The sequence below is a fragment of the Garra rufa genome, chromosome 1, assembly GCF_049309525.1.
Source record: "Garra rufa chromosome 1, GarRuf1.0, whole genome shotgun sequence".
NCBI lineage: Eukaryota > Metazoa > Chordata > Actinopteri > Cypriniformes > Cyprinidae > Garra > Garra rufa.
In genome coordinates, this window is record NC_133361.1 from 104,897 (window position 1) to 117,533 (window position 12,637).

The window sequence follows — 12,637 nt, forward strand, 5'->3', positions numbered from 1 at the left end:
GCTGAATCCCCGTTTGCTGCAGACGCTATAACCCCGTTGAAAGGAGGGGGTTTTACAGCGAACTGAAGCCTGTAACCCCTGGTTACAGTCGTAAGGTCCCACGGGTGCGGAGAACACTCTCTCCATGCCTCCTGATGAAGAGCCAGAGGGTTCGGATGAACCGATTCCATAGATGGAGCGCTGGCGCCATCTAGTGGACAGAGAGAAAAACGGCCAGGATCTGTGTGGCTCAGAGACCGAATTATCTCTTGGTTCTTTGATATTATCATGTTTTTGTCTCCCTGCGCCCTCGGCATTGAGCCTGGATGCGACAGGGGTGTTTTTATTGACTGTGAACCCAGGGGCTGAAGTGCTTTGTGACAATACACTTGTGAACTTGTGCTTGAACTCCGCACACCACATTTGTTTGATGGTTGCGTTCTCAGCCCTTGAACATGTGGAATTGCTGTCAGCAATCCACGGAACTTTGTGTGTTGAGGGGAAACTGAACTGGCCTGAACACAACTTAGAACCGTTTCTCCGTCCAAAATCCACATCCTCCGCTTCTTCGCGGGTGGGAGAACAGACGTGGTGGACTCGGGAGAGGACATCGCAGAAAACCCTAGGTGCTGCCCGTCCCTCCCCTGCGGAGCCTGTGTCCTAGGTGTCCCTCTTCTTTTTGCTGGAAGGGTTAACGGACCTGGACTTTGCGGCCGCTGCCGCGAATGACTGCTTTCCCCACGGTTTAGCATTTGGAACAGCAGGGGGGCGGGCTGGCTGCTCTGTGCTCTGGGGTTTTGCAGTTCTGGACGCATTCAAAAACCTCCTGTTCTGTGTCGGAGGAACAGGCCGAGGGGGAACGGGAGGACGGAAAGCTCTTTTACGAGGCAGACAGATGTCGAACGGCTCACCCTCCTTCTTCTGGAGGTCGCACCTCTGTCTCATCGCCGCGACGGCCGGGCCGAACAGCCCAGTCGAGTCTACAGGAGCGTCAAGAAAATCCAGTTTCTCCCTGTCACCAATACTCGACAGATTTAACCACAGCGACCTCTCGCCCGCGACAGCGAGAGCCATGGAACGGCCGCTGCTTTGCACCGCACCACGTGAGGTGCGCAGATTGAGATCTGTAATGTTGCAGATCTCCTCCCAGACCGCCGGGTTTGGATTGCCGGCATCGAGCTGCGTGCCCAGCTCCTCCAATAATTCAGCTTGGTAAGCCATCAACAAGGACGTGACATTCAATGCCCTCACCGCTAACGCAGATGACTTATAAATCTTCTGGTACATGGAAGCGGTAAAGCGTTCCATTTTCCCAGGGAGGGAGGGGCTGGCCGATGAGAGAGTGGTCCGCCTGTTCGGATGCAGGTGGTGGGCCACTGACTGCTCGACCGTGGGAGGGTTAGAGAGCCCAAGCCCCTCCATTTCACTCACATTAAGAGACGAATAGCCCTTGACGGGCACGCGATGAGAAAAAGGTTTATCCCATGAGCGCTTCATCTCTGCTATGCACGCCGGCAAAGCGGGGAGCAGTTGTTTTGCTGTGGGAAGGCGGGACGGGAGCCTTTTCCCGTCATAGATATCACGTTTAACTCCCGGATCCCCAGGAGTTACGGGCCAAGGGATGTCAAGCTTAGCTGCTGCACGCTTACAGACCTCAACTAAGTCGCAATCCCCCACCGTCGATGCCATATCGCCACTTTGCACACTCACTGGCCTGGATGTTTGGGCTGCCGACAGGATAGCATCATCTTCCTCATCATCCGGCTCGTCTCGGAGGAGGCGAGCTAGCATCTCCTCATCCTCCTCTTCATCTCCCTCAACCTCATCGCCGCCCGCCAGCAGCTGCTGGTCGAAAAGCGGTGCAAACTCCGGAGACTCCGAATCCATTATATCTCCCCACGAAGAAAGATCACGCGGGGGAGAAGGTTGGGTCCCCTTAACGGAATGAGGGACAGCGGAGAGAACCGGATCGTCTTTGGAAGATGCCGCCACTCGAAGCCTTCTCTCTAGAATCCTGGCCGGCATTACCCGACAGTGCGGGCAACTTTCCGCATCCGCCAGCGCAGCCTGAGCATGCATTACGCCCATGCATGCGATACACATCGGATGCAGATCCCTGCCCGAGATCATAAATCCACATGCTGCCGGACATGAGCGCGAAGGGGCCTCCTTTCCCTTCTCCGCAGCGACTTTGGACACCGACATGGTGAGTCAAAATCTCCTAAACTCAGCTCGCCTTAACGCGTTAGCTAGGATAGGAAACACCACTAATAACAGTAATGCAAAGAGCTCAGTGACGAGCCGAAAATCCGCAACAGATTTTCTAACCAGGCAAATAAAAACTCAGTAACGAGCAGAGAATCCGTAACAGAATTATTTGACTACACTGCGTTCGGCAACGTCGACCTTGACGGCACGTTTAGGAACTGAAGCAGCGCAGCCTAGGTGCTGATGGAAAGTCCTCACGGGGAAGAGAACAAGAATGCCGTTTTTGGGGATCACAGCTGTATATATAGGGAGAGGGGTGGGCTCCTTGTATGAGCTGTGATTGGTCTATCCTCCGGACAGACGTGGTGTAATTGGTGCTTCCATAGTCTATCCCATAGTGAGATACCGAGCGATTGTTTGAAAGAGAACAGTGCTTCTATTCAGGTTTGTTTTATTCTTATAATTACTTTGAAACGTAAAGGACACCCAAAACAATCTGCTAAGCTATGTATTGAGTGTATATTGAATGTTGACAGTAAAGTACAGTATGTGTTTCAGTAAATACACAGGCAAACATAAAAATGAAACATAATTCAGTCAATTATCATGAAAAGTGCTATGGTACATAGTAAAATAGTATTCTATTCTATTCTATTCTCAATAATGTGCTTTATAAAGCCTGTTTTTGCAAAGAAACAGAAGGACACTTTTAGGGGGAAAAAGGGGGAAAAGGGGCAATGCGACTCCCTTCGGTTATAATTCAATAACTTTCAATTAGAAACTGTTATATGAAAAAATCTTTTTTCTGGTATATCCTGAGACCTAGTGGAATCAAACAAAACAATTTGCAAAGAACTGAGACACCTAAATCCTGAGTTATAGACTTTCAAAAAAAAACTTTTGAAAAAAAAAATCAAAAAGCGCCTATGTTTTTTTTGTTTTTATTGTAATATTTGAAATCTATATAATGTTATTTATAAAGAATTACACTGATATTATGTAGTTTAAAAGGTTTTCTATACAATGAAACCATTTTTTAAAATTTCCTCCATTGTATGTGTATAGGGGAACCATTTGAATTTAGGTAGGCCAAATGCAGGCGAAAATCCCCCAAATAGCCGCAGAGCTTAATAAACGGTAGTGTATGTTTTAGGTTTTACTTTCTAGTCAGATGGTTCAAAGCACTTTGGAGATGCTCTTCAACAGGAGGTCCGCTCCAACTTTCAATGTATCATCACGAGCCGCAGGGTGTAATTTGGATTTGTCTGGGCATGTTTTTGTTTACTTTTAAAGGTTTTGTGCCCATCCACGTCTATGATAAGGCTGGCAGACTGCACCGGTTTTCGTTAAAAATCTTCGTTTGTGTTTTTCTGAGGAAACAAAGTCACCTACATCTTGGATGCCCTGGGGGTAAGCAGATAAACATCACATTTTCATTTTTGGGTGAACTATCCCTTTAAGTGGCCTCACCTATAAAACAAAATAACGTTCGTTTTCTTCCATTCATCCATTGACAAATTGCCAGCAATATTTACAAAACTATAAAAACCTGTCATCTAAACTTAAAATGTGATTAAAAGCGAAAACTTTATTAAATAAGAGCTAAAGTCTATAGCTAAGTTACCCTACGTTAGCCTAACGTTGAGATGCTAAAGGACTTTTTCAGAAGACACTAAACCATTTCTTTAAAGTATGTATTCAACAGAAACGTGTCTATTACATGTAAGAAAGTGTTAGAAACAGTTGTATGTATTATTTGTGTAATTTTAGGGACAAAACTTACCTTAAAACAGTGTGACAGGCGGAGATATGATCCGCTTGTTGGCTGAGTTGCTGCTTGTTTCCATGGTAACTAACCGCTCCAGTTTAAATGCAACTGAAAAGTTCGACGCGCATGCCCATTCAAAAATGCAGCGTTTACATAAATACATACATGAAGTACAACGTTACATACAGATGGATTGAATTATCAGAATGATAGATAAAATGTCCTGAAACATGATGACTTTTTGTGTAAGTGGATAGGCCAAATGTAGGTAATCAAACTGTAAATGAAATAGCTTTAGAATTTGAATTTCTTTTTCTTTCTGTCTTTATTTAACAAATTAAAAACAAACTTACAGTTGTGGAACGGTAGTAATTTACTGTCATAATTATATATATATAATATCGTCTCAGTCTACTTAATCTTGGTGATGTCAGTAAACAATGCTATAGGCCTAGTGGACTGTTTCACATCCAGGGATGAAGGATCGGATGATAAATTTACTAAAGAGGAGGAGTCGAATGACAGTCTGTTTTATGAACAGTGCGCAGACAGTTGCGCTGCGCTGGCTTCTCTTAATGTAAACTACAAGTTAGGCTGCATTTTCCCTGCTATCTGAACATACAAGCAGTGATTAAAAGTTCGGAGACTATGGCCATGATAAACAACAGAAAACAGACGTCAATACTGTAACGAATTGCTGTAAAAATTACAGCAATATTTTACAGCAGCGTGTTGTATTTCTTATAATATAGCCAATACAGCATATTGCTGTAAACCGCAATGCATTCTGGTAAATTTCAAATCTAAAGAGGCGGGATTATCTTCAACGGTCGACATTTGGGAGCAGCAAGAAGAACGATTCACAACTGTGGAAAGTGTCTTATTTTTATTTTTCATATTTCGTAACTGTATTAGAATATTAAGGTGTCATAAACATTCGCGGTAACCGCAGATTAACGAATCCTCCGTCCGCGGAGCACGAGAGAGACTCGTGCGGGGATTCGGCAGCACATTCCCCGGCCTTATATCGGCTATAGGCTTAACATCTCTGGGTTCCTACGTTAAGAATTACAAGATTCATTGGCAAAAGATGTGATTCACGGCGACGTCGTGAATCTCAGCACACTTTCTCATGATTATTTTATGATGTACAACAAATTTGCACAGGCAGGCATCTGTTAACACGGGCACCGAAATAAAACGCGTATTTAGGGCTCGCGATTCGCGGTCAGCCGCTCACGGAGGATGTGTGTGTCACGTAAACTCTGAACGGTGCTGTTAAAGTGGTTAACGTAAGCAGTGAGATGTAGGCTACTAGGCCCTTTGATAACTTGCTTATTCGCTTATTGTTTGAATGTAACGTTAATGCTTTTTGCTAACTTTGATTTGAAGAATGAGTTAATCCAGCCTATCTTCCTGTCTGGCCTGTTTGCAGCATATTACATATTCTTGACTAACGTTATCAAGAGGAGACGGACGGAGCTTGGAGCTTTGGAGTTCACTCAGAGGTAATGGTTGCATTCTAACAATCTGAGTACCTGCATTTTACATGTAACGTTATAGAATATGTTTCTCAACTCAAGTAGAGAGATTTTTTTTTAGGGAGAATAATTCAGATGTACAAAAGCTAAAATTAATGTGAATAACATATTGTCTGCTTCCTGACTGTTTTGTAGATATTTATCCTGAGAGAGAAACAAAGTTAAAAGGCAAAGACCCATCTAAACGACAGGGCACAGAAGAAACCAGTTCAAGTGAACCCAAGTTAATTTACCAGTCTTCTTTGCAATGCGAAGGATTTTCACCGGAATTACTGACATGTAAGTACAAATACACCAAGATCTTTTTCCTTTTAGTATGTTCTTTTATCCTTTATCTACACTAGCGTTCAAAAGTTTGTGATCAGTAGGTTTTATGTTTTGAAATAAGTATTTTCTGCTCATAAAGGCTGCATTTAATTGATAAAAACTACAGAAAAAACTATAATGTTGTGAAATATTATTAAAATGTTTATCCTTTTTAATATACTTAAAAATGTAATTTATTTCAGAATTTTCAGCATCAATACTCTAGTATTCGAAATTCTACAGTGTTACATGATCCTTTAGAAATTATTGTATATGCTGATTTATTATCAATGTTAGAAGCAATTGTGCTGTTTAATATTTTTAATAACCTGTGATACTTTTTCAGGATTCTTTCATGGATTTTCTTTACTTATATCTTATATATTATACTTATATATAGTTTGTTACATTGAAATTGATTGTAAAGATTTATATTTTTAGATAAAATGTATCTTTTAAATAACTGCTGTTCTTTTAAACTTACTCATCAAAGAATCCTGAAAAAGTATCACAGGCTCCAAAACATACACTGACAACATTGACAATAACATTGACGATAAATCAGCATATTGATAATAAATGAGAATGATCTCTGAAAGATCATGTAACACTGGTGTAATGATACTGAACATTCAGCTTTGCATCTCAGAAATAAATTATATTTGAAAGTATAGTAAAATATAAAACTTGTAAAAATTGTAATAATTTTTCACTATTTTAATGTTTTACTGTTTAATATCACACTGATCTAACTGTAACAATCATCTCTCTCTGCCTTTGACTGTATCTGTCATCCCTCTGTCTTTGTCTGTATCAATGTTTTGTAAAATATCTAATGTATTGCCCTTTTTGTTCTTTTCTATATTTTTAGCCACTCTTTGCATCCTGGGATGGAAAAGCATCAGGAGCTGAACTGTTCTGCTTTTTCGATCAGAAGTTTTGTTGGACTCACTTGAGGCCTTGTTGTTTGGCCATGTTGGACTGTTCATGAAGTTGTGAAAATTCATCACTGTCTTTGTGGTATTTCGAACCATTTAATTATGACCATGTTGGTTAACTTGATGTTGGTTTCAACTTTGGCTAAATATTGGTTAACCTTAAAATTTAGCAGGTTAATATGTTTCAAGTAAATATTTTCATGCCCAATTTATTTTGGAATTCAGAATCATACTGAATACACTGTTCTATGACATTTCTTTCATGCACATTTGAGAGTTATTAAATAAGAGATTTTTTAAATAAAATTGGACCTGTTTATCAAGATTAAGATGTGTCAAATTATTATTATTTTTGTTTTTGTTAAATAATAGGTGCACTGAGTTTCATACTATACAACACTTTATGCAGTTAAATATTTTTTTAAGCTTATGCAGTTAATAAATTGTTTAAATTGCTAGTCATTATTCAGCTATCTGGAAAATAAATACTGCAAATAAAGAATATACAAATTAAAGTAGTACAATATTTTTAACAGTGAAACGTTATTTAATGATTTCCAGTACACTTGTAAAATTGCAAACTATTGCTGCAATTCCACAGTAGCAGCTTTAAATAATGTATATATCGTTGCTTGTATATATACAGAAAATTGCTGTATTTTAACAGTAAAACTGTAGTTAATCATTTACAGTGCACTTGTAAAAATCTACAGTATTGCTGGCAACCAAAGTTGCCAGTAACTTGCTGTAAATTTTACAGTAAATTTTTTACAGCACTCCTCACTCCTTAAACCCGTAAAAGTGAAAGTAAAAGCCGTCTCACTCTAACCCATCTTAAATCGGCCATAACTTTGGCTACGAATAAAAACAGTTTTGGAAAGAGCTTGAACTCGGCTTTCATATGGTATCAAAGCCTAAAACATGGTGTTGGGTTTTCCTAGATAACATTACGAATAAATTGACGATTTAATAATAATTTAAATGGATGGAGGCTATTTATTTACGAAACTGCTTTCGGTAAGTTTAGCCCATAAAATCGCACATATATCAAACGCATTCATATCACATCATATTTATTTGTGTATAATTAAAATGAGTTTGATGACCTCAATCATTCAAGAGTGACAAATAGGCAGAACATTTACACGAAGGGGGTAAAAACATGTTCACACCACTGTATGCTGATTTGTTGATCCAGATAAATGTAATGCACCCTTGCTGAATAAAAGTGCTTCTAAATAAAAACTTTTAAATGGTAGTTTACAGGACATTTATGGTGCATTTCTAGAAAATGGGAACAAATTAAGGTAAATGTAACGTGTGCTCCTGACTGACCTTCAGACTAAATAGGCATTACTATAGATGTTCAGATGTCATCGCAAAGGATTTCTCCAGTCAATTCATATTTAAATAAGGATAGACTCATTATTCCATCTGTAGCAAAGTCTAAACATTCTTAGTGAGACAAATGTGTTACTTGTTTATTCAGATGCTGGAATTGTTATACACAAACATGAGAAAGACAAGGCCAATTCATAATTTTGTAGGAATTCAGGCAAGTTTCAGCACCTCCTGTACCATCTCTCCAATCCCATCAAATATTTCATGTAGTGGTGCTTTACACATGAAAGCAGAGGTGGTGACAATCTTATTTTTCTCATCGACATGAGCCTCATTCACATGCTTACAGATGTGCTTGCAGCCAAGCTGAGAAATAGCTTTTGCAGTATCTGGAACATCTGGATACCTGAAAGCCAAAGATTCAGACGTTATGACACTATCATCCAAATGTTTGAAGTTGATCAGATTGTCTTAATGTTTCTGAAAAAAAAAAAGTCTTGTATGCTCACCAAAGATGCATGTATTTGATCAAATATCTATAGCCTATAATAATTTCATTAGAACAATAGTTTACGTAATAGTTCATAATTATTATGCATTTTGAAAACAGCTGTGCTACTACATATTTTTTGTAAAAACGAGAACACTATTTAAATATATATATATATATATATATATATATATATATATATATATATATATATATATATTGGAAACAGGGTTATAGTTAAATAAAAACAATAAAAAAAAAACTTGAAATAAAATAAACATCAACTTATTTAATATTTTCTTTAAATGAAAGTTATTTTATATTCATTCAATTTAACTTGACTTACTAAAATATTTGAAACCAAAATGAACACAACAAGGGTTGCCACCTGTCCCTTAAAATACGGAATCGTCCCGTATTTGAGAATGAAATTGCGCGTCCCGTTTTGAATCAATAAGGGACGGGTTTTGTCCCGTATTTTTAATATTTTTTTTTAAAGCAGCGTCATGCAAATACTCACTGGGGTAAAGCCAGCCGCGGTTCAGAAAAACACGGTCAAGCCAGCCGCGAATGATTTTAAGTATGCGCGCATATTACAGTGATTACGGTAGTTTCAGAAACTTCACAGAGAGAACGCGCTTGCAGAGCGCTTTTCATTCAGACGCCCACGAGATAATACTACAAAATGCGCGTGAATTTTTACTTACTTATTTATTTGCATTTCTGCTTTAATATCCGTTTTATTTATTGGTGTACTTGACGGTTCTTTTCTGAGAAATGGGACATTATTAGACTTAGAGTCTAATAAGTAGAAAAAAAAACAATGATCAGTTCTTATTCAGGACGGCCCATATTATATGAAAAAATCATATGAAACCTTTTTACTGCAAACCCCCGAATGCGTCCCTTATTTTTGGGTATTAAAAGTGGTAACCCTACAACTATCTAGACATATCTTACTTTTTTTTTTTTTTTTTTTTGCTAAAAGTCACATAATCTACCTGTCATCCTTGTCATGGCCAACAGTCACTTCACAGCCAGGGAAAACCTTAGCAGCCAGCACAGGTGAGATGCAGCACAAGCCAATGGGCTTCTTTTCAGCATGAAAGGCCTCCAGCGATGTTTTTACCTGCTCATTGACCGAGCAGTCTTTACCCTGGACAGCCCAGCTACACAGGTTCTTGGCTGCTCCAAAGCCACCTGCAAAATAATGTTAAAATAATACTAAGCAAAATGCTGAGCTTAACAGTACATGGACATTCTTCCAGAAGCAGTGTTTTAACCAGGGAAGATGATGGCATCCAGATCCTTTACGTTGAGCTCCGAGAGGTCTTGGATTTCACCCCGGGCAAGTCTGGCACTCTCCACAAGCACATTTCTCTTTTCCTCTGTTGGAGAGCCTTTCAAGTGATCTACAACATGCATCTGATCAGTGTTGGGTGCAAATATCTTCACCTGTGGGAAGGTTAGAAAAGAACCATGTTAATCACGTGTTACTTTCCAAGGTAGGCTGAAAAGGTAAAAACCAGCTAAACAAAAGTTACAAATACAATATTTAATAGTTTAGATACAATGCTTCTTTCTAGGAGTGAAGATGAGATAAGAGAAACGAACATCTTTGAAGCTTTGAATCAACTGAACCAATTGCTTTGCAAAATGATTCACTGTTTCGAAGCATTTACTGAAATCACGTGACTTTCTGGAGTTTGACGCGCACTCTGAACCACTGTTTCCGGTCGAGTGGGTGTGTGCATAGATACTTTCGGTTGTGCTAAATGTCATACATACCTTCTATATAGGTTTAAAGAATTTGTAATATCACTTAAAAAAAATGCAAAGATGATCTTCGATCATTACATGCTACTATAAATGTTAAATGAGCCAGGGCATTTACGTTTGGGTCCGGGGAATGAATGAAACGCACTGTTCACGAAATTAAAGTTGAACTCAATGTGTGTACACACAGATACACAAGGTATTTCCCCTTAACAATTATGCAAATGTACAAATTACTAATATCTCGAATATATATAAATAAATATAACTTTTTCAACATGAAAAAGGTACCTTGTGAGACATGGGCTGCGAATGATCTTCATAAATACCCATTTCTCAATTGTGCACATACATCAGTTTGTTCTATCATTTTTACAACCAAGTTTAAAATTTTACATAACTTTGCATCAACATATCACCGCGGTTTATCTTGATGAATTTTCACACAGAATTAAGCAATAATAATGTTTTCTCTTGTCTTTGATATACCACTATCCGCTATTTAATTGAGAAAACACAAATTATATCTAGACAAGTTTCGTATGCAAGACCGAAAGTAAGAAGCACACACACTCGTCGCCGAAGCTCACCAACGCCATCTTATGCACCGAGAAGCTTCACGAAGCAGCGAATCGAAAGCGGTCATCATCACTAGTGCAATGTGTTACAACACTATTGCAATACATTCATATGGTTGTGCGATGTCCATGTTTAAATGAGTGATATAAACAGAATCAACTTGACAAGACACGTGCCCTAGATGGATCCACTATTTGTTGCATTGGTATTATACTATGCTCTGTTATAACCTCTGCTATTACATTTTATGCAGTGGAGATTAGTTATTCATTAGAGCTGATAATAGGAGGTTCATAGGTAAACTTACAGTAGCTTGCTGACGGCTCAAATGAACCAGAACCGCAGACGCCTCGTGGATTTCACTCCCATCAAAGACACCGCAGCCTGCCAACACTACAGCTACACGCTTTCCCATTCTAGATGTCCTTAGCATATTCTGTCAAATTTAACTCTGCAAAACGTCCCGTAGGAGGAACGTTGGAACTCTAGACGCTAAGCGAAACGAAATCACAAACTCAAGGAAGATCGCAGTGAACTTGAAAGGCTATACGAACGTTTGCGTTCCGTAAATGAGTGGCGCCACTGCGGAAGAGAGTGATGTACGGGACTCACTAAATTCCAGGGGTTTCATTACCACGACGTAAAATGGGCGTCCCTGGGGGCGTTGGGAAATAGCCCCTTTCTAAAAAAAAAAAAAAAAAAATATTAAGAGAGGTCACCGATCATGCGCAGTAAGTCAGTTTTTTTGCGCGGGCATTTCAAAACCTAGGATCAGCACTGGTGGATAATGAAGGACAACACAATACAGGTTATTTTAATGTTTTAAAATCTTACATTTAAACGATTTTCGAAAACAAATAAACAGCCGTTATATGTAAAACGTGTAGCGTCTATTTACGAAAATAAATTATGGTTTACAACGGTATTGTGGCCAGGTATTTCAAAATACTGAATATAAATATGAAGGGCACGAAACCCCTGCGATCTTGGACAGGTGTTTCATGATACTGTATATGAATATAAATATGAAGGGCACGAAACCCCTGCGATTGTGGCCAGGTATTTCAAAATACTGTATATGAATATAAATATATTAAGGGCACGAAACCCCTGCGATCTTGGACAGGTGTTTCATGATACTGTATATGAATATAAATATGAAGGGCACGAAACCCCGGCGATTGTGGCCAGGTATTTCAAAATACTGTATATGAATATAAATATATTAAGGGCACGAAACCCCTGCGATCGTGGCCAGGTATTTAAAGATATTGTATATGAATATAAATATAAAGTGCACGAAACCCCTGCGAACGTGGACAGGTATTTCATGATACTGTATATGAATATGAAATGCACGAAACCCCTGAGATCGTGGAGGTACCTGAAGCAAATTGCTTTTCCCAAACTGCGCATGATCGGTGACCTATGCAAATTCTCAAATAGGCCACGCCTGCCTGGTGACGCAGTATCGATTACGCTGTAATGAAACCCCTGGAAAAAAGTGCATCCCAGTGAGGTACATTTTATAAATGAATCGTTCACTCGAGTAGAATCTTTTAGTGAATCGGTTGAACAGTCTGAACGATTCGTACTGAGTAAACAACTGGTAAAGAATACCCAGCAAACATTGGTCCGACGGCGAAGTCCTGTCCCTGGCCAAAAATAGTCGCGGTAGGACGACAAAATATGCAAAAAAATTTAACACAAA

The 12,637-nt window shown here is 39.2% G+C and overlaps 1 protein-coding gene across 1 annotated transcript; it reads right to left on the reverse strand.

The window, feature by feature from the left end:
* Positions 1 to 8,291: 8,291 nt before the first annotated feature.
* Positions 8,292 to 11,344, reverse strand: LOC141343119 (glutamine amidotransferase-like class 1 domain-containing protein 3, mitochondrial). The gene is made up of 4 exons (XM_073847725.1): positions 11,234 to 11,344; positions 9,855 to 10,026; positions 9,573 to 9,771; positions 8,292 to 8,487 (listed from the first exon to the last, which is right to left on the reverse strand). Exons 1-4 carry the CDS (start codon positions 11,339 to 11,341, stop codon positions 8,292 to 8,294), a joined length of 675 nt encoding a protein of 224 aa, XP_073703826.1. The 5' UTR covers positions 11,342 to 11,344.
* Positions 11,345 to 12,637: the final 1,293 nt, after the last annotated feature.